The sequence below is a fragment of the Cetorhinus maximus genome, chromosome 13 (genome assembly GCF_964194155.1).
Source record: "Cetorhinus maximus chromosome 13, sCetMax3.hap1.1, whole genome shotgun sequence".
Taxonomy (NCBI): domain Eukaryota; kingdom Metazoa; phylum Chordata; class Chondrichthyes; order Lamniformes; family Cetorhinidae; genus Cetorhinus; species Cetorhinus maximus.
Genome location: NC_135891.1, coordinates 75,587,737 through 75,611,225, shown reverse-complemented (window position 1 = coordinate 75,611,225; position 23,489 = coordinate 75,587,737). Strand labels below are relative to the sequence as shown.

Sequence of the window (23,489 nt, the reverse complement as noted above, 5' to 3'; positions counted from 1 at the left end):
ACCCTCGTATCAAACTTGAATGTTTGTATAATGACCGATGGTTTGGGCTGAAAATGGCCCTTCATTAAATTCACGCGCTCACTGCACGATTTGGAATCGGGCGCACTTGGGGCTGAGATTGCGAATAAGGTTCTAGGTTTGTCTCTCTCAGATGCTCAAGAGAATTGCTTTGCACTTTGCCTCCTCCCCTATTTCGTTGGCTTGTAAATGAAACCCGAGGCGCTCGATGTATTAACTCCAGTCCTCCGTGGAGAGGTCAAATGGGTCGATCCTCCCAAAGAAACACATCCTGGTGAGCATATACTTTTTAACTTCTTTAAAACAAGATACTGACAGTTGTAGGGCGATAGGCAGTGCCAGGATCATTTATCCTCGTCGCCAGATGTAGGGATGTACTGCCGGGGGGCTTCTTTAATTAATTAACTTTATTTACAGAGCTGCTGGATTAGCTGCAGGCCTCTAGCAAGGCTTAAATACACACTCTGGACTTGGAAAGCCCCACCCCTTATAAGCTTCCCCCATTGCTCGGTGCTGATTGGCTGTTCTGACCACGTGATCCTTGGTGAGTCTGGCCTTAAAGCAACAATCACCACACAGCCATCATCCATTTGGCCCACATGACCCTGTCAACAGAGTCACCGCTGACTCAAAAGGGCAAACATGTTGGGGATCCTTGCATGTTGATGTACTTCTATATTCAGCACTCTGTCCTGCCAAGAGACGCCCAATATTCTCTTCAGGCAGCGGTGGTGGAAGCTGTTCAGCCGCTTTTCTTGACTTGCATAAGTTGCCCATGCCTCACTGCTGTAAAGGAAGGTATGGAGAACACAAGCCTGGTACACACAGAGCTTTGTATTTTTGGTTAGTTTATTGGTCCACAATGGACAGCTTAACTTTGACATTACAGCTACAGCCTTGGCAATTCTGATGCTGAATTCGACAGCTGAATTGGACAGGTTACTGTTAAGTGTTGATCCAAGTTATGTGAAGCTGTCGATGACCTCCGGGATGAGGTTGCCATATTTGATGGAAGATGGAGTCTCTACACCCTGGCCCATAACTTTGGTCTTCCAGATGCTGTCAGTTATATACCAAGGATTTAGTAAGCACTGATTAAAGAAATATAATCCTAAAAAGGTCAGGATAACCTAAGAAAAACAAAATTGTACAAAGTCTGTAGGAAGAAGGATGAGAGAAACTGCTGTGAACACAAAATGTTAAAAAGGAAACTGGAATGAATATAGTCAAGAGTTAAGTGCAACAGTTAAAAAACCGTTCTTGTATCAGAACAGCAATAGGACGAAAGAATTGAGATTGCTTTAGGATGAAACATAAGTCAAACAAGTACTCACTTCCAAAAGCACAATACCATATCACCAAGGGGGTTCTATAACTAAATTTAATTTGTTTCATGCTATCTTCATAAATATCCCAAACTGATATTAAAAAAGGTTCAAAACTAATAAATCTCAAGGATGAGCACTATATATCATAGGATACTATGTGCTGACTACACCTGGCAGGATGAAATTGTTGCTTATTGCCAGTTTCTGGAAAATGCTGATGGAATGTACAGATCTCGGTTCCCAGAGTGAATAAGGACAATAGGATTGTTTTGTAGTTCAGTAAAAACGTGTGTGGAAGCTCTAAAACCGAATGAAGCCAAACAACAAACTACAAGCACAACAGTAACTCTAAAATCAGTCATGATGCAGAGATGTCCTACTTGCACAAAGGAAGAAAGACTTGTATTTATATAGTACCCTTTACAACCACCAGATGTCCCAAAGCACTTTACAACCAATGGAGTACTTCTGAAGTGTAGTCACTATTCTAACAGAATAACATTGCTGGGAACAATGTTAACAAAACAAAACTGGTTCAGCATGTGATGTTCTTGTGTAGAGGACTATGAAATAAAATCAAATTATACCAGCAAAGCTGGATAACGAAAAACCTAGAGGCATGGATGAATAACAGGCCTATATTAATGGAAGGCGGAGGTAGACAGAGTCTTGTTAGGTAAGGGAATCAAAGGTTATCAGGGGTAAATGGGAATGTGGAAGGCTAATGGAATGCTATTCTTTATTATGAGAGGAACCAAACATAAAAGTAAAGATGTTATGCTTCAGGTATACAGGTCATTGGTGAGACCACATCTCGAATACTGTGTGGAGTTTTGGTCTCCTTATTTAAGGAAGGATGCAAATGCGTTGGAGGTGGTTCACAGGATGTTTACTAGATTGATACCTAAAATGAGCAGGTTGTCTTTTGAGGAAAGGTTGGACAGACTGGACTTGTTTCCACTGGAGTTTAGAATGGTGAGGGGTGACTTGATTGAAGTATATAAGATCCTGAATGGTACTGACAAGGTGGGTGTGGAAAGGATATTTCCTGTTGTGGGTGAGTCCAGAACTAAGGGGCACTGTTTTAAAATTAAAGGTTGCCCTTTTAGGACAGAAATGAGGAGAAATTTGTTCAGGGGGTTGTGCGACTTTGGAACTCTCTGCTTCAGAAGGTGATGCAGGCAGTGCTATTGAATATTTTTAAGGTGGATGCAGAGGAACCAAAGGTTATCAGGGGTAGTTGGAAATGTGAAATTTGAAACACAATCTTATTGAATGGTGGAACAGGCTCGAGGGGCCGAATGGCCTACTTCTGTTCCTATTTCTTATGTTCATATTAATACACAAGGAGAATAAAAGAGTAAGAATTAGAAGTTTAGAAAATCTTTTGCAACATTTCATGTCATCTGGACAAAAACATTGAAGTCATGTAACATGCAGCAGCATTACTTACTTGTCTCCAGATTGTCCTTGGTCATTCTCAGCTTTGGGATTGCAACTTGATTTGGAACCTGTTACATTTCTACCCTCCTCCGACGTAGAACTTATGTGGTCAGGTTCACTTTTAGCCTGAAGATACAAATACATATTTTATTTGGTCATACATGGAGTGGTCATTGGATTGCAGATGCATGCACCATTCTCTGCATCCTCAAGATCAACAATCAAGTGAACAGAACCAGAGATGCAACATTTCATTTCTCCACGGTGTGGACAGCATACGCAACACACCAGACCAGCTGAGATGGTGGACAGGTGACCTATCCATGGTCTCTGTCAACACCATTCGGCATCTGATTAGTTTGCTCTCAGTTGTAGAAAACAGCTGACCTCTGCATTTTAATTTATGTGGAAATTGCAGATACTAACCCTAAATGGCAAGGGCGGAGGAAGGATTTGTTAATGTTAACCAGTTTAGATCCATCAACTTTCTGGCCTCACATCAAAAATTCCAATTTTGACCTTTTAAGTTTACAAATTGTGTCCAGAAACCAGAAATGGGGAAGCAAACAAAATCCTGGTATGGAAAGTGGTGGAAGTAGTAAGGCGAGCTATTTTGAAAGTAGTAGTTAATCTTGTGTGGTGCAGCTCACACGCACAAAAAAAAAAATCGGACTTTTTCTGTAATCTCCTGTTCCTCAATTCTTTATTCTACCCTTCTTCTCTCTATATCCCTCTTCTGAAATTTTACAGGTACCCCATCTTTTTGTCCTCAACTTTTCTTCATCGAATCTCTTAACACATATCTCTCCTATATATCTTTCCCCTCTCGGCATGCCTGTCAAACACTTTGTCTTTGTATGTGCCTTTCTGTGCATCTGCCACTCTTTCAAACACCTGAAGCCAGACTCATCTCCACTTTTAAGTGGGAAACATAAAAACAAGAGTTGAGCCTGCTTTGCCTTTCCATTGGACCATGACTGATCGGTACCTGGAAGTATTCTTTGAGGTGAGTATTATGTATTTAAATGAAAAATACAAATCCAGAGCAATTTTAAAAATCTCATCGATAAGTAAAATGGAACAAGATTGTATCTTAGGTGTTAGAGTATTTAATGGATTCCAAATGATGGTGGCAAATCTGTTGGTGCTTTTTCAAGAATTAGATAAACAAAGGACAACTTTTTGGGAAGATGCACCTAATTGGTAAATAATTTGAAGTTTGTTTTTCCACTTACAGCAATCAATACAGTTAACGGAATTTTGTTACTCAGATCAGTCATGCAGCTACAAAATAAGTTGCGCCTTTCAATGTGTCAAACTGCAGGAAGTCAAACTCAATACCAACCTATAGCAGCTCTCCACTGTAATCCCTTAACCAACCTTTATTTAAAAATATCATATTACAATGGAGGTCATTCAGGAAAGAGATAGATTAGGTACAAATAAGGCATATTCCTTTGAAGGGGAAAGGTACAGCATCCAAAGCTAACACACCTTGGATGACAAAGAAAATAAAAGATAAAATAAAACACAGAAAGAAGATTTATGACAAATGTTAGGAACAAGATTCAACTAATAACCAAGAAAATCATAGCAAGTACAGGAGGAAATTGGACAAGTTAATATGGGAGAAAAACAGAAGTTTTAAGATAAAGTTAGCAGGCAACATTAAACTGGACCCGTTTCAACATTTTATAAACATATAAGGTGTAAACAGTTAGCTAGGGAAAACATTGGACTACTAATAACGCCAAGAGACTCTTTACACAGAGGAAGGAGACATTGCAAAAGTATTAAAAAAGCACTTTGTATTTATCTTCACAGAAGCAGATGTGAAGATTACATGAAAAGAGGAGAGGGAAGTTATGGGCAGCATAGTAGTAGATAGAGAAGACATAATATAAAAGGTTAGAATTACTGAAACGTGGCAAGTCATCTGTTCCAGATGGAATGCATCCTAGGTTGCTGAAAGAAACAACGCTAAAAATAGCAGAGGCAATGGTCACAATCTTTCAATCCTTATTGGATACAGTAGTCGTGTCAGAGGACTAGAGGACTGCTAATGTTATACCACTATTCAAGAAAGGGGAGAGGGATAAACCAGGAAACTACAGGCCAGTTAGCCTAACATCAGTGGTGTGAAGTTATTGGAAATCATTATTGGAGGACAAAATAAACTTTTATTTGAAAGGCATAGGTTAATCAAGGAGAGCCAGCATAGATTTCTTAAAGGAAAATAGAATCTGACTAACTTGGTTGAATTCTTTGATGATATAACAGAGAAGGCAGATTAATGTAGTGTAGTAGATGTTGTTTAATATGAATGTTCAGAAGACATTGGACACCCTGCAGGCATTTGTCTTGCTGCAGGCTTATTAATTGAAACCCTGGTATTAAGTGATAGTATGGATACAAAATTGGCTCAATGACAATGCAAAGGGATGCATGTTTTTCAGACTGGGAAGTGGTGTGCGGTGGTGTTTTCCATGGGTCAGCTCCAGGCATCTTGCAAATGAATTCTGTGATCTGTACAGTGTGTCAGGCTAATAGGCAGCACAGAGTCTAAACATATTCTCACCTAATATCCACATTTGTATCTTTCCCTGCAGGTTAAGTCCAGAGCAATAAGAAAGATACTGATTTTCCTGTTCAAACTACTGTGGATTAACTAATCCCACCTCAGGGACTTGAACTACTTCAAACCTGTTAAGTTTCTAGTTATTATAATAGTATGCATTGCCTACCACTTCCCCCAACACATGTTTCCACTAAGTTGCATAGCCATGCCTGTAATTTTCCATGCAGGCTTCATACAAGTACATTTTCTGAACTAAAAAGAAGAATCACATGAAAGCAACTTGTTTGGATAAACGCTATTGCGTATCATAATAAAAAATCACCAAAATATGTGCAGACCCAGCATGAAAAACCTGAACATTGGTATTAACCCCATTACAATATATAAAGGAGCACTGCCTTATACTGCATACTTGACTTCCTCCTCCTTGCACTACATGAAGTAATACAGCACAATAATGCCGCTCTTCTTGTAGGCCACTGCCTTGTGCTACATAACAGTGCAGCATTGTACAATTATTATAGATGCACGGCGGGGGGGGGCGGGGAGTGGAAAAGAGGGCTGGGGGAAGAATTTTAATGAAACCAACCTGCTTGTAGCAAGGAAGCTAGTGGGCTTAGTGGAGTGAGCTTTACCATGGCTGTTTAATTCAGTTACGGCATATCCTCTTCTGGGTTTGCTGACCAATCACAGAGTGCAGGTGCGATGATGAGCCACACATGTCAATGGAAGGGTGTCTATTTAAAGGGACCCTGCCAAGGATCAGAATGGCTACATTGCAGATCAGAAGAATCAGTGTACTACTAGAAGGAGGCGATGGTGTTGTGGTATTGTCACTGGACTAGTAATCCAGAGACCAAGGGTAGTGCTCTGGGGACCTGGGTTCAAATCCCACCATGGCAGATAGTGGAATTTGAATTAAAAGTCTAATGATGACCATGAAACCATTGTCGTTTGTTGTAAAAACCCATCTGGTTCACTAATGTCCTTTGGGGAGCAAATCTGTCATCCTTACATGGTTTGGCCTACATGTGACTCCAGAATCACAGCAATGTGGTTGACTCTTAAATGTCCTCTGAAATGACTACCGACCGAGTTGGCCGAGTCCTAAATGACATAGCTGCTAGACTGGGTCTGCGGCAGGTGGTGAGGGAAGCAACAACATATTTGACCTCATTCTCACCAACCTGCTTGCCATTCAGTTGTAACAAACCACTACAAAGTCACAAAAACGGAATGAAACTGGACGGATCACCTGGCACCGGAAATGACAACGGCAATCGCAGCTCTGTCAACCCAGCAAAGTCCTAGTGCCAAAATTGGGAGAGCTGTCTCACAGACTAGTCAAGCAACAGCCTGACATAGTCATCCTCACAGAATCATACCTTACAGATTATGTCCCAGACTCCACCATCACCATCCTCATCCCCGAGTCCTGTCCCACAGCAGATGTGGCGGCACAGCGGAATACAGTCGGGAGGGGGTTGCCCTGGGAGGCCTCAACATCGACTCCGGACCCCAAGAAGTCTCATGGCATCAGGTCAAACATGGGCAAGGAAACCTCTTGCTGATTACCACGTACTGCCCTCCCTCAGCTGATGAATCAGTGCTCCTCCATGTTGAACAAGCAGAATGTACTTTGGGTGGGGGACTTCAATGTCCAGCACCAAGAGTGGCTCAGTAGCACTACAACTGACCGAGCTGGTCGAGTCCTAAATGGCATAGCTGCTAGACTTGGTCTGCAGCAGGTGGTGAGGGAAAAACATACTTGACCTCATCCTCACCAACCTGCCTGCTGCAGATGCATTTGTCCATGACAGTATCGGTAGGAGTGACCACTGCACAGTCGTTGTGGAGACGAAGTCCCACCTTCACATTGAGGATACCCTCCATTGTGTTGTGTGTCACTACCGTCGTGCTAAAAAGGATAGATTTCGAACAGATCTAGCAACTCAAGACTGGGAATCCATGAGGCGCTATGAGCCATCAGCAGCAGCAGAACTGTACTCAACCACAGTCTGTAACCTCATGGCCCGGCACATCCTTCACTCTATAATTACCATCAAGCCAGGGGATCAATCCTGGTTCAATGAAGAGTGGAGGGCATGCCAGGAGCAGCAACAGGCATACCTAAAAATGAGATGTCAATCTGGTGAAGCTATAACAGGGCTACTTGTGCACCAAACAGCATAAGCAGCAAGTGATAGACAGAGCTAAGTGATCCCACAACCAACGGATCAGGTCTAAGCTCTGCAGTCCTGCCACATTCAGTCGTGAATGGTGGTGGACAATTAAACAACTCACTGGAGGAGGAGTTGCCTCCACAAATATTCCCATCCTCAATGATGGAGGAGCCCAGCACAGCAGTGCAAAAGATAAGGCTGAAGCATTCGCAAGAGACTTCAGCCAGAAGTGCCGAGTGGATGATCCATCTTGGCCCACTCCAGGGGTCCCCAGCATCACAGATGCCAGTCTTCAGCCAATTCGATTCATTACACGAGATAACAAGAAATGGCTGAAGGCACTGGATACTGCAAAGGCTTTGGGCCCTGACAATATTCCAGCAATAGTACTGAAGACTTGCCGCGCCTCTAGCCAAGCTGTTCCAGCACAGCTACAACACTGGCATCTACCAGGCTATGTGCAAAATTGCCCAAGTATGTTCTGTACACAAAAGCAGGACAAATCCAACCCAGCCAATTACCGCCCCATCAGTCTACTCTCAATCATCAGTACGGTAACGGAAGGGGTCATCAACAGTGCTATAAAGTGGCACTTGCTTAGCAATTGCCTGCTCACTGATTCCCAGTTTGGGTTCCGCCTGAGCCACTCAGCTCCTGACCTCATTACAGCCTTGGTTCAAAGAAAACAGTTGAACTCCCAAGGTGAGGTAAGAGTGACTGCCCTTGACATCAAGACAGCATTTGACTGAGTGAGGCATCAAGGTGCCCTAACAAAACTGGAGTCAATGAGAATCAGGGGGAAAACTCTCTACTGGTTGGAATCATACCTAGCAGAGAGGAAGATGGTCGTGGTTGTTGGCAGTCAGTCATCTCAGCTGCAGGACATTACTGCAGGAGTTCCTCAGGGTAGTGTCCTAGGCCCAACCATCTTCAGCTGCTTGATCAATGACCTTCCTTCCATCATAAGGCCAGAAGTGGGGATGTTTGCTGATGATTGCACAATGTTCAGTACCATTCGTGACTCCTCAGATGCTGAAGCAGTCCATGTCCAAATGCAGCAATACCTGGACAATATCCAGGCTTGGGTTGACAAGTGGCAAATAACACTCACGCCACACAAGTGTCAGGCAATGACCACCTCCAACAAGAGAGAATCCAACCATCGCCCCTTGATGTTCAATGGCATTACCATCGCTGAATTCCCCACTATCAACATCCTGGGGGTTACCATTGACCAGAAGTTGAACTGGACTAGCCATATAAATACTGTGGCTACAAGAGCAGATCAGAGGCTAGGAATTGGGCGACGAGTAACTCAACTCCTGACTCCCCAAAGCCTGTCCACCATCAACAAGGCACAAGTCAGGAATGTAATGGAATACACCTCACTTGCCTGGATGAGTACAGCTCCCACAACACTGAAGAAGTTGGACACTGTCCAAGACAAAGCAGTCCGCTTGATTGGCACCACATCCACAAACATTCGCTCCCTCCACCACCGCCGCACAGTAGCAGCAGTGTGTACCATCTACAAGTTGCACTGCAGGAATTCACCAAGGCTCCTTAGACAGCACCTTCCAAACCCGGGACCACTACCACCTAGAAGGACAAGGGCAGCAGACAGATGGGAACACCACCACCTGGAAGTTCCCCTCCAAGTCACTCAGCATCCTGACTTGGAAATATATCGTTATTCCTTCACTGTCGCTGGGTCAAAATCCTGGAACTCCCTTCCTAACGGCACTGTGGGTGCACCTACACCACATGGACTGCAGCGGTTCAAGAAGGCAGCTCACCACCATCAACTCAAGGCAACTAGGGATGGGCAATAAATGCTGGCCTAGCCAGCGAAACCCACGTCCTGTGAATGAGTTAAAAAAAAGTTTGCCTCCCAGTTCTCTGATGCATCCCTGGAAGTCACTCTGCAGGTTGTGAGGACTAGAACTATTGTTCCCTGCAGATGGGAAAAGGTCAGCCTCACAAACCAAACTGGTGTGACTGGAAATGGCTGGTTGTCACATGGTGAGGTGCAAATCACAAATGAATAGGAGGGAGTGTTGGAGACAGTGACAGGGGTGGAGAGCCCCAGGGAGCACAGGATACTCCATGCTCTGCTCAGCTAAACACAGATGCTGAGTTTGGGCCGTTGTCCACAAAAAGGACTACCCTGGTGCAGCAACGGAAAATGAGAGAGGTTCTGATAGCATTTCCAGATGCACTGCGCACCCTTGGAGAGAGACTGGAGGAGTCCATGCCTAGCATGAGTTCCACGATGCCTTAAGCTTTTGTGATGCTCACCTCTATGGAAAGAGTGGCCACCTGCAAGGACAGTCAGATGCAGTAGGTAACTAAGTATATGTTTGCACTCACCAATGGCCTGAATACTCAGTCTGTCACTTTAAATAGGATTGAGAAAAGGTTCACCTTGACTGGTGGGCTCAGTCACGAGAGGGAAGATCAGAGAAAAGGTACAAGGAATTAGGGATATTGCTCAAGGCATTCTCACTTTTCATCCCTTGCCCCCATTACAACCTTACTACCCCCTCAAACCCACACTAGTAAGAGTCTCACACGCTGCTTCCTGATCGAACCTGCCCCTGCAGAGATGCAGTTAGGGCAGTCTATGGCTGGCCCCTTTAAGGGCCCCAAGCTCCAGAGGGTATTCCCCATGGGCAGCCTGCCTTTAGCTGTGCTGAAGCCACATTGGTAACATTACATAGAAATAATAAGTGGAAGAGGAAGATTTTTTAGTTTGTATAAAGGATACTTGGATATTTATAATAAGGTCATTATCTTAATGTATTTGAAAATGTTAAAGAATCAAACAAGTCTCCATTATCCAGTCATTACTATTGTTGCCTCCAAACTTCGAAAAGGCCATTAGCCTCGAGGAGAATGGTATGACAAGAGTAGGAGATGAGTAAGGGTGTAAATGAGATGGCGTGATTACCGAATGTGTGAAATGACTTGTATTGAGGGAGGGAAGGGCAGTGGGTTCACACACTCAGGTTATCTGAATCGTACCTGTACGAGTCTGTCGTGGACTTCTCTGGCAGCTTGGTGAGCAGCTGCAGCCACTCTGGACACATCAAGCTGCTGCTCCTCCTCTAAGGATGCAGAGCAGTCACCTTCCTCCTCCTGTAGCTCTAGTCCTCTCTGCAGTGCAATACTTTGCACATTAGACCCTATCAATCAGAACACCACTGCTGGTACATAATGAAGGATGTCCACAGATCTGTCCAGGCATCTAAATCGCATCTGGAGCAACTCAATGACTTGCTATATTAGTGTTGTGCTCATGTGGCTCTGGTTATATTTTTCCTCTGCATCAGTGGTAGGGCTACTCAAGTATCATCAGCCATGTCCCTTGTCTCCTTGTCTGCTGACCCCGTTTGGAGGCACGAGGACCTGTGGAAGTTGTGACTGGCGCAATTTGAAGGTACCATGATAGTTTCCAGAATATCTTGCACAGATAAATGCATGAAAACCTAGAATATTTTTTTGTGTTAAAGATGTTATATAACAAGTTGTTGTTGCTGAATGGGAAGTGCTACTACCAACAGTCCTACAAGAGGATTTAAGCATGACAATGGCTCAGAGTTGCATTTCATATTTAGCATGGAACACACAATGGTATCTATTCAACGACAAAACTACAGATCTATTTTTACACATGCCTTTTGAGTGGGTACTGTGACACACCATCCCTACTCTCTTTTGCCCCCTAATTAAATCTGATAATTAACAACAAAAAGGGGGACAGTTCATATCACTCATACAATTCTCACCTTGTCATTTTTACTGGAGAGATTCTTTACACAAGTTCCTTCCTTTGTAGAACACAGGCCGCCCACCAACAGGTTTTTGCCCATGGCATCTGAAGTGCTATGGTTGCTGGACAGCCCTAAATCACAGGTATACTCATTAATCAGTAATATGAAAATAATCCAATTTTTGGCTTACATTAGCTCAGAAAACAGCAAAGCAAACTCTGGGGACTGTGGACAGAATTTTATCATTATTTCTGAAATAAGCCTTTGCATTATATCTGTTTCACTATTGATGACCTAGCAGCTTTAAATATGACACAGCAAAAATAATTTTAGTTACTCTCGTTTATTACCTCACTACTCCTAATGTCTTCACTTTGGCTTATATCTAACATTTCAATGTTTCACACATCTAACCTCAATACTGACTGTAAGGGACACAATTGAAAACAACCTGTGGTAATTTTTTTTATTAGAGGTCACTACCTAGCAGACTGATTAAGAACATAAGATATAAGAGGAGTAGCCTTTCAGTCCATCAAGCCTACTCCGCCATTCAATAAGATCATGGCTGATCAAGAATCAAGTATGAGAAGAATCAATGTAGCCCTCACAGGAGCACCGTACACAATGCAGAGAGCAGCAAAAACCAGAGTTGAGTTCAGAAACTCAGCAGTGATGAATTGACAGGTACAAACTTTCATCCCATATCTTCCCAAAAAAAATTCCTTTAAACTACACAGCTAGTGTTCAGACACAACCCAATGCTTACACTTCAATCAGCTTTCAAGAACATGTACTTTAATAATGACGCAGCCTTTCTGACAGAGTTAAAATACAATTTAGCAGCCCAGGACCTTATAAATGATGACAGGACACTCATTTCATTACAGTTTTTGTTAGGAGTGCCAATATTGTTTTAAACTCAAAATCTGGAAGCAACAAAATTTCTCCAGCTGGCAGACGACTTCACTTAAAGCTCAACCCTTCTCTTTACTCTGCTGCTCCCAACCACCTTGCTAAAATTCCAATAGCAGATATTTAAACTGATAAACACTGAGGCCTGACCCATCAGGCTTAACTTAGTATCAGTAATATCTTTCAGAAAAGTATCATTAAGGTAAAAGATCAAAAATTTACAGATTACCAGAAAAACACAAAATGATTTCTTTGCCATTCAATACCTTTTCACCTACTCTTCTATATACTCTGTTGCTGGATTCTAGCTTCGTGCTGCCTCTTGATTCACTCACTGCAGTCAGGGACTGCTGACTACTTCACAGATAAGGTCAATCCATACCAGCCAACAGGAAGCATGGTTTAATGAATGAAGCTGTACTTTTTATCCACTTGAAACACATCTATCCACACAAGAGAAAAGAAATCCAATAGGGGCCCGCAAGTTGAAGTCTCACAAACATCAGAACCAACATGCTATGGCCCTGTTGCCTCCTGCAATCAACCAAGATCAACACCCATGATCAAAGAAGCCTGCAGGTTACAATTCTAAAGGAAGAAACACCATCTTACATAGCACCAAACACACCAGGAAACAAACTTTTTAAATTTTGAACTCTTGCAAATATCAGCAAAATGCTAAGTAATGAACTTCAAAACATAATTTAAAAATCTTACTTCTCCTATGGTCTAGCTGCTAGCAAGACTCAAAAGTTCCATAAATGTGTTTTGGATGTAACACCTTCACAGTTAAACTAGTGCTGTTACAGAACTGCAGTAAGTTGTCAGTTTTTATGTTTTCTGTGTTCTGAATTTTAGTTATACAGTTTATACATGGGAATATGTACAAATAATTGCTTCTAAAAGTATCATTAGAGACAAACTTCAGGTTATTTTCATACTGTTTGTAGCCTATAGCATACCTTTCACTGGATTTGCTTCATCATTAATATTTTTGCCATCCTCATTGGAGCTGAAAATACAAAAGTGGATTGAAGTAATTAGAAAGTCTTATAAATCGCTTCCAGAAACATCAGATTTCAGCATCAACAGTTCTATCCAGTCTTTAAAGCAAATTCGTCCACACCTAGCAAAGTATAAAACTACAATCAGTTACATATTACTATCTATGAAGTACTTTTGGATGCCTCAATGATATCGCCTATCTCAGCTGCATACAGGATCATCCAGCACAGGTGGTGGTCATTCGGTCCATTGTTCCTGGGCCAGCTCTTTATGAGACCTAACATACATATGAACATATGAAATAGGAGAAGGGCCATTCAGCCCTTCGAGCCTGCTCCGCCATTCATTAAGATCACGGCTGATCTGCTTGTGTTTCCAATTTCACATTCCCATCTACCCCTGATAACCTTTGATTCCCTTGCCGAACAGGAATTTATCTACCTCCGCCTTAAAAATATTCAATGACCCCGCCTCACCACCTTCTGAGGTGGAGTTCCAAAGTCACACAACCCTCAGAAAAAATTTCTGCTCACCTCTGTCCTAAAATGGCAACCCATAATTTTAAAACAGTGCCCCCTAGTTCTAGACTCACCCACAAGAGGAAACATCCTTTCCACGTCCACCTTGTCAGTACCATTCAGGATCTTATATGCTTCAATTAAGTCACCCCTCACTCTTTTAAACTCCAGTGGAAACAAGTCCAGTCTGTCCAACCTTTCCTCATAAGAAAGCCCGCTCATTCCAGGTATCAAGCTAGGAAACCCCCTGTGAACAACCTCCAACGCATTTGCATCCTTCCTTAAATAAGGAGATCAAAACTGCACAAAGTATTCAAGATGTGGTCTCACCAATGCCCTGTATAACTGAAGCATGACATCCTTACTTTCATAAAAGCAAAATACTGCAGATGCTGGAAATCTGAAATAAAAACAGAAAATGCTGCATAAACTCAGCAGGTCTGGCAGCATCTGTGGAGAGAGAAAGAGTTAACGTTTCGAGTCTGTATGACTCTGTCATGCAGCTAGACCTGCTGAGTTTTTCCAGCATTTTCGATCCTTACTTTTATGTTCAATTCCTCTCGTAATAAAGGATAGCATTCCATTAGCCTTTTTAATTACACGCTGTACCTGCATACTAACTTTTTGTGACTCATGCACTAGAACACCTAGATCCCCCTGCAGCTCAGAATTCTGCAGCTGTTCCCCATTTAAATAATACTCTTTTTTTATTCTTCCTTGCGGGTGCGTTTGCTAGTGCTGTTGGGAGGAGTTTAAACTAATTCGGCAGGGGGAGGGGACACAGAATGTTAGCAGATAGGGACACATCATAATATAGTAAAACAATCAAGTTAGAGGGAGTACAGCTGCAATAAGCTTCAAGGGAGTAAAGCAAGGCTGGATAGCCTCTATTTTAATGCCAGGAATATTACAGGTAAAACGGATGAGTTAAGGGTGAGGACTGACATGTGGAATTGTGATATAGTAGCCATCACTGAGACGTGATTGAGGGAAAGGCAGGATTGGCAGCTCAACATTCCAGGATATAGAATCTTCAGGTGAGACAGGGGAGGGGGTAAAAGAGGAGGCGGCGTTGCATTATTAGTTAAGGAGTCAGTCACTGCAGTAAGGAGAGATGATATCACGGAGGGGGCATCGAATGAAGCTTTGTGGGTAGAACTTAGGAATAAAAAAGAGGCAACCACATTATTAGGTGTTTATTATAGACACCCCAGATAGTCAGCGGGAAATTGAGGAGCAAATATGTGCACAATTTGTGGAGGTGTGCAAAAACAATAATAGGGGTAAAAACAATAATAGGGTAATTATATTAGGTGATTTCAACTTTCCCAACATTAATTAGGATACACAATGTTAAGGACTTGGATGGAGTGGATTTCTTGAAATGTGTACAGGAGAACTTTTTAGGTCAATATGTAGAGGGTCCAACAAGGAAGGGTGCATTGCTGGACCTAATTCTGGGGAATGAAGCCGGACAGGCGGCTGAGGTGGTGTTGGGTGAGCATTTTAGCGATAGTGACCACAACATGGTACAGTTTAAGTTTGTTATGGACAAAGAAATCGACAAGTTGCAAAAAAATGTTTTGGACTGGGGGAGAATGGATTTTAGTAAAATAAGGCAGGATCTGGCTGAGGTAGACTGGGAACAGTTACTTGTGGGGAAATCTACAGAGGAACAGTGGGGGGTATTCAAAAAGGAAATGGGGAGGGTACAGGCTCAACATGTTCCCTCTAGGGTGATAGGAAGAAGTAACAAGCCCAGAGAACCATGGATGACCAGAGATATTCAGGTTACGATGAGAAGGAAAAGAGAGGCTTTTAGCAGGTACAAGGGAAGCAAACCAGCAGAGGCATTAGTGGAGTACAGACGGTGCAGGGTGGAGCTTAAGAAGGCAATTAGGAGAGCAAAGAGGGGATATGAGAAAGCTCTGGCTGGTAAAAGTAGGGAAAATCCCAAGATATTCTATAAGTATATCAATGAGAAGAGGATAACCAGTGAAAGAGTAGGGCCCATAAGGGACCAACGGCGCAATCTATGGGTGGAGCCAGAGGACATCGCTAGAGTGTTGAATGAATACTTCATGTCCGTCTTCACCCAAGAGAATGAGGATGAAGGTATCGAACTCGGGGAGAGAGACTGCGAGGTTCTTAAGCAAATTGATATAGGGAGTGACAAGGTATTGGAGGTGTTGGCAGGCTTAAAAGTGGACAAATCTCCAGGTCCGGATGATTTGTGTCCCAGACTGCTGAGGGAGGCAAGGGAGGAGATCGCAGGGGCTCTGACCCAAATTTTTCTGGCCACGGGGGAGGTGCCAGAGGACTGGAGAACAGCTAATGTGGTTCCGCTATTTAAGAAGGGTTGTAGAGATGAGCCAGGGAACTACAGGCATGTGAGTCTTAAATCAGTGGTAGGGAAACTACTGGAGAAATTTCTGAAGGAGTGTATCTATTTCCACTTGGCAAGGCAAGGTTTGATCAGGGATAGTCAGCATGGCTTTGTCAGAGGGAGGTCATGCCTAACAAATTTGATTGAATATTTTGAGGTGACCAGGTGTGTAGTTGAGGGTAGTGCAGTTGATGTAGTTTATATGGATTTCAGCAAAGCCTTTGACAAGGTCCCACATGGGTGACTTTTAAAGAAGGCAAAGGCACATGGGATACAGGGTAATTTGATAAGGTAGATTCAAAATTGGCTTAGTTGTAGGACGCAGAGGGTGATGACAGAAGAATGCTTTAGTGACTGGAAACCAGTGTCCAGTGGCGTACCGCAGGGATCTGTGCTGGGTCCCCATATTATTTGTCATTTATATAAACGACATAGATGACTATATGGGGAGTAGGATTAGTAAGTTTGCGGATGACACACAGATTGGCCGGGTGGTTAACAGTGAGATTGAGTGTCTTGGGCTACAGGAAGATATAAGCGGGATGGTCAAATGGGCAGATAAGTGGCAGATGGAATTTAACCCTGAAAAGCTTGAGGTGATACACTTTGGAAGGAGTAATTTGACAAGGAAGTATTCAATGAACGGCATGGCACTAGGAAGTTCTGAGGAACAAAGGGACCTTGGCATGTGTGTCCATAGATCTTTGAAGGCAGAGGGGCATGTTAGTGGGGTGGTGAAAAAGGTATATGGGACACTTGCCTTTATCAATAGAGGCATAGATTACAAAAGTAGGGAGGTCATGTTGGAATTGTATAGAACCTTGGTGAGGCCACAGCTGGAGTAGTGTGTGCAGTTCTGGTTGCCACATTATAGGAAGGATGTGATTGCACTGGAGGGAGTGCAGAGGAGATATACCAGGATGTTGCCTGGGATGAAACATTTAAGTTATGAAGAGAGGTTGGATAGACTTGGGTTGTTTTCGTTGGAGCAGAGGAGACTGAGGGGAGACCTGATCGAGGTGTACAAGATTATGAGGGGCATGGACAGGGTGGATAGGGAGCAGCTGTTCCTCTTAGTTGAAGGGTCAGTCACAAGGGGGCATAAGTTCAAGGTGAGGGGCAGGAGGTTTAGGGGGGATGTGAGGAAAAACTTTTTTACCCAGAGGGTGGTGATGGTCTGGAATGCACTGCCTGGGAGGGTGGTGGAGGCGGGTTGCCTCACATCCTTTAAAAAGTACCTGGATGAGCACTTGGCACGTCATAACATTCAAGGCTATGGGCCAAGTGCTGGTAAATGGGATTAGGTGGGTAGGTCTGGTGTTTCTCACGTGTCAGTGCAGATTCGATGGGCCGAAGGGCCTCTTCTGCACTGTGATTCTGTGAAAGTGGACAACTTCACACTTTCCCACATTATACTCCATCTGCCAAATTTTTGCCCACTCACTCAACCTATCTATATCTGTCTGCAACCTCATGTCTTCTTCACAACATATTTTGCTAGCTATCTTTGTGTCATCTGCAAATTTAGCTATTTTGCCTTCACTCCCCTCATTTAAGAAATTGATATAAACTGTAAAAAGTTGAGGCCTCAGCCCCAGCACAGACCACTGAGGGGCTCCACTTGTGACATCCTGCCAATCAGAAAAACAGCCATTTATGTATACACTGTTTTCTGCCAGCCAGCCAAGCTCCTATCCATGCTAATATCCCTGCAACGTGAGCTTTTATTTTCTGCAATAACCTTTGATGTGGCACCTTATCAAATGCCTTCTGGAAAGCCAAATACAGCATGTCTACAGGCTCCCCATTATCCACAGCGCATGTTACTCCTTCAAAGAATTCTAATAAATTGGTTAAACATTATTTCCCTCTCACAAAACCATGCTGACTCTTCCCGATTACCTTGAGTTTATCTAAGTGCCCAGCTATAACCTCCTTAATGATCGATTCTAACACCTTCCCCATATCAGACATCAAGCTAACTGGCCTATGGTTTCGTTTTCTGCCTCTCTGCCTTCTTGATTAGAGGGGTTATATTTGCTACTTTGCAGTCTGAATGAACCTTTCCAGAATCTAGGGAATTTTGGAAAATTAACACCAATGCAAGTACTACCTCATTAACCACCTCTTTTAAGACCTTAGAATGAAGTCCATCAGGACCCAGAGACTTGTCAGCCTTATATTCATCAGTTTGCTCAGTACTGCTTCCCTAGTGATTGCAATTTCAGCAAGTTCCCCTCTCCTCCTGATTTACAGTTATTACTGGAATGTTTTTTGTATTCTCTATAATGAAGATAGAAGCAAAGTATTTGTTCATTTCATCTGACATTTCTTTATTATCTACTATTAGCTCCCCATTCTCACTCTCCAGAGGACCAACACTCATTTCACTTACTATTTTCCTTTTTAAATACCTGTAGAAACTCTTGCTATCCGATTTTACATTTCTAGCTGGCTTCCTCTCATATTCTAATTTCTTACTCTTGATTAACCTTTTAGTCATTCTCTGCCATTCTTCATATTCTGACCAATCATCTTACCTGCCACTCACCTCTGTGCAGTTATACGCTTTTCCTTAAGTTTAATGCTTTCTTTAACTTCTTTAGCTAACCACAGGTGCTGGGTCCTCCTTTTGGAATTTTTCTTCTTAGCTAAGGTCATCTCTAACTATTGCACAAATGCCATCCTTGGTCAATAGTGCTACACCTCCACCTTTACCTAGCTTCCTACTCTTCACAAATGTCATATACCCTCAAAACTCAGGCCCCAATCTTAGTTATCCTGCAGTCATGTCTCCTTAACGGTTATCACATCATATTTATTAACTTCAATGTGAGCTATCATTTATTTTGTTATGAATGCTACTCGCATTCAGATACACAGCCTTTAGTTTTATCTTGTTATCTTTGTAACATCTAGTCTTGGATATTGGTGTATTCTTAGGTTTTCTCTCTTTACCCCTTCCTTCTATTCTCTGACTCTCATTTCCCATATTACTATTCTGGTCTCCTCCCTTGAATTTGCCACATCTACCCAAGCTTGATCCCTCACCCCCCCCCTCATTTCGTTTAAAGCCCTCTCTACCTCCCTATTTATGTGAATCACAAGAACACTTGTCCCAACATGGTTCAGGTGTAGACTGTCCCAATGGTACATCCCCCAATTTCCCCAGTACTAGTGCCAGTGCCCCACAAACCAGAACCCACTTCTCCCACACCAGTCTTTGAGTCGCGCATTCATCTCCCTAATCTTATTTGCCCTATGCCAATTTGCACGTGGCTCAGGTAATAATCCAGAGGTTATTAACTTTGAGGTTCTGCTTCTTAATTTGGTGCCTAGGTTCTTATACTGACTACGCAGAACCTCCTTCTTTGTCTTGCCTATGTCATTGGTGCCTACATGGACCATGACACCTCCCACTACAAGTTCCTCTCTAGCCCTGAGCAGATGTCTTGAACTCTGGCACTGGGCAGGCAACATAGCCTTCTCAACTCTTGCTCTTTGCTGCAGAGGACAGCATCAATCACCCTCACCATACTGTCCCCTACCACCATTCCTGTTTGCTCCCCACTGCTTGAACGGCTTCCTATATCACGGTGCCATGGCCAGCCTGCTCATCCACCTGGCAGACTTTGCTTTCGTCCACACAGGTTGTGGGCACCTCAAACCTATTTGACATCTGCAAAGTCTGATGCTCCACCACTACTGTCTGCTCAGTCCTAAAACCTGCCTCACTCACGGTCGCATCCTATTGTCCCTCACCGCTGACCAAAACAGATGACCTTCTTCTAAGAGTTCTGACCATCTTCTGGTGTTCAGGTATTTCTCTCCCTCCTCTATGTTGCGCAATGTTTGTAATTCGGCTTCCAGGTCAAAAATCCTGATCCAAAATTCCCTAGCTGCTTACCCTTTCTGTAGATGTGTTTGTCTCGGATCATCTTGGCATCCAAAAGCTCGCACATTCCACAGCTGCAACATGACACCTGTCCTGCCATTGTTACTTATGTTATTTTGTTAACTTAATTACTCACATAATTAACTTGGAATAATTCCTATGCATACCACATTTCTTTCTCCCATGTACCGAATTCTCACGTGAACCTAATTCGCTATTCACCTGGTCTCCGTTTCATTCCAGCATAGTCGCCTGTCTCCTCGCACGCCCCTTACGGATCGTGTGCTTTGAAAAGCCTGTCTTTTTTAATGACCCTCTGATGAGGCACTAGTTAGCTTAGCTTCCTGCTATAGTAAGTAACAGCACTTGAACCAACTGCTTTCAGGTGATTGACAGATGACTGCCATTCCAGGCAGTTCTCTACTTAACAAGCTAACCTAACTTACTTAAGGTTAGTGCTATGTCAGATCTTGATTTTTAATCAATAGTTAAAACCAGAAAAGGAATTACCTCAACTTACCATGTGAACCTAACTTGCTACTCACTCAGTTTCCATCTCACTCCAGCACAGTTGCCTATCCCTTCGCATGCCCCTTACGTATCCAAATAGTTCCACTCCCATTGATTAACCCCATAGCCCGAAACATTTTTCCTTTCCAAATATTCATCCAAATCCTTTTGAACATTACTATTAAATCTGCTTCCACAACCCGTTCAGGAAGCGCATTCCACATCATAACACCTATGTAAAAAAGCAATCTCAGTTTTTTTGCCAATTTAATTAAACCTGTGCTCTCTGGTTACTGAATTTTCTATCAGTAGGAAGCTTCTCCTTATTTATTCCATCAAAACCTTTCAAATTTGAACACCTCTATTAAAGTGCCCCTTAACCTTCTCTGCTCTAAGAGCAATCCCAGTTGCTCTATTCATGCCACATAATGGAAAGTTCCTTATCCCTGGTAGGATTCCAGTAAATCACACGTACCCTTTCCAAAGCACTGAACTCCTCCTAAAGTCCAATGCCTGGAATTGAACACTGCATTTGAGATGAGGCCTTACCATTGACTTATAAAGGTATGGTACAACTTCCTTGCTTTTGTACTATATGCCTTTATTTATAAAGTCAAGGATCCAGTATTTGGGAGTTTGGAAGAAGAAACAATGGGAATGTGCATTCAATGGGGAAAATATGTATAAAGGAGCGAAGACTGTGTGTAAGGGTAGGCATTTTAAGATCTGACAAGTGTGAAAAACCTTCAGCAACTACGCCTCAAGCTGCTTTCTACAAAGAATTGAAGTTAAGGAAACCCACTTTGAATTGGATTGTTCAGGTTACCATGTTTCTTTGCCTGGGTTTTTTAAAATCTGTGTCTCTTACTGTTGCCTTAACGAAAGCATAACTGGGAGTTATATTAATTAGGGGATTTAGAAGTTTTCACAGTAGTAATATCTATGTGCTTAAAATCATTTCTCTTATTAATAAATGTTTAATCTAGTTTTGTAGAAACCTATAAGACTTGGTGGTCTTATTACTACTGAATTCAAGGCACGCATCTCGAAATTTATGCAAATTGCAAAACAAGCTGTGGCAGTTATTTCAAGTTTCCCTCTGGGATTTGAACAACTCAGCATTTACCATCGGCTGTGCCATAACACACCTTCAAAGACTTATATGTAAATTCCCAACCACCTTCAAAATTGTGCCATTTATTTAGTTTATTTTGCCTCTCCTCGTCCTCTCACAAAATGCTTCGCTGCATTAAATTCCATCTGCCAAGTGTCTGCCATTTTATCAGTATATGTTGTCTGGAAGTCTGCCTTGTATTTGCCCATTTCACTAGTCTATGTTTTATGAAGCTTCTTACTATCCTCACTGTACAAAAATCATCTCAATTTATTTTGGTGCCATCAGTGAACAGTACACAGAGGCAAAATATTCCAATATGTGAATAACCTGTTGGGTTACAGATGAATACAAAAAATGAAAAATGATGCAGCCTCTAACAGAGGAAATGAGCCATTAAGAACTTTTACACAGCGCAAAAAGATCAACATTAATACAGCTAGCCTATTTCAAATATGTTCATGAGAATCATTGTAGTATGAATAGAAATGAGGTTGAGAATTAAGAAGCAAACCTTTTATCCGGTTCACGGCCCACTACAATCAAAGGATCATTCTCATCTGCTTTGCCAACTCCTCCATCTTCCATGGTTTCGCCATTGTTCTGCTCAATTCCTGGATACTGTTCGTTCTTTGTACTCTCAATGCTTGCCTCTCGCATTTCACACTCCTGCTGGCAATTTTTCATCTCACTTGAATTTCCAGTCACAACCATCTTTTCCGTGGTGACTTGTGTAGAGTCTGCTTTGGGTGCATCCAGCTGCATGTCATTGTCCACATCCAAGGTAAGCATTTCCTCCACTTGCAGCTCGACTAAGGAATGATCCTCATCCTGATAGGTGTCTGTGACAATCATATATTGTGCCAATAGCTGCAAGTCTTCAGAGGGAGTCTCTGTAGGAACTGAACAATGAACTTCCCCCGGATCCTCAGCTATAGTCTCCTTTTCTATAGGGGAATAGAAGAGCACATGTTTAAATTACTGCAGTTAGAGCAAATATAAATATGAAGCTAATATTTCTTTGTACTCAAATCAGGGATTGGAAAAATGAAGGAGTTTAAATATTGTCAGAAAACAAACTCATCAACAAACCGGAAGAATTTCTCATTCTCCCCAGTAGCACTAATTTTTTCCCTTGCAAGTATTTATCTTTAACCATATATGATTCTGAGGGATCTTGACATGGCAAATGCTGAGAGGATGCTTCCCCTCATGGGGATGTCCTGAACTAGGGGTCAGAGTTTAAAAATAAGGGGAATCCCATTTAAGATGGTGATGAGGAGGAACTTCTTCTCTGAGGGTCATTAGTGTTTGGAATTCTCTTCCCCAGAGAGCAGTGCAGGCTGAATCATTGAATATATTCAAGGCTGAGTTAGCCAGATTGTTGATCGACAAGGGAATCAAGGATTATGGGGGATGGACAGGAAAGTGGAGGCGAGGCCACAAGCAGGTTAGCCATGATCTTATTGAATGGCAAAGTTGGCTCGATGGGCCAAATGGCCTATGCCTGCTCCTATTTCTTATGATCAAGGCATTGTTATGGCCTGGTGAGGAGGCGGCGAATGGCTCCCCTCTTTTCCCACTCCTTGTTTGATCGTGACAGGGATTTTTTTTAATTTAAAAAGGATATACTTGCCAATTTTGTTAATGTTTAACTATTTAAGCACTGTGATCACAAAAGAACCAATCAAACAGGTTTCTTTCAGTGTAACAAAGTAAGAGGTTAGTTTTATTGTACATACATTGATCTGGGTGAATTAATAAAATGCACTCCAACTTTCACATGCATACATAAACTTGGAGGGCGCACCCACACACAACTA

The 23,489-nt window shown here is 42.6% G+C and overlaps 1 protein-coding gene across 2 annotated transcripts in view; it reads right to left on the bottom strand.

Annotated features, from left to right (window-relative positions):
• LOC144688712 (uncharacterized) overlaps window positions 1-23,489 on the bottom strand; it is a 97,431-nt gene that overhangs the window by 57,711 nt on the left and 16,231 nt on the right. For both annotated transcript variants that reach the window (XM_078555585.1, XM_078555586.1), the window contains exons 5-8: window positions 22,181-22,613; window positions 13,201-13,250; window positions 11,339-11,454; window positions 2,800-2,915 (exon numbers count right to left, since the gene is read on the bottom strand). In XM_078555585.1, coding sequence (XP_078411711.1) covers window positions 2,800-2,915; window positions 11,339-11,454; window positions 13,201-13,250; window positions 22,181-22,613 — 715 coding nt within the window. The remainder of the gene's footprint in view (window positions 1-2,799; window positions 2,916-11,338; window positions 11,455-13,200; window positions 13,251-22,180; window positions 22,614-23,489) is intronic.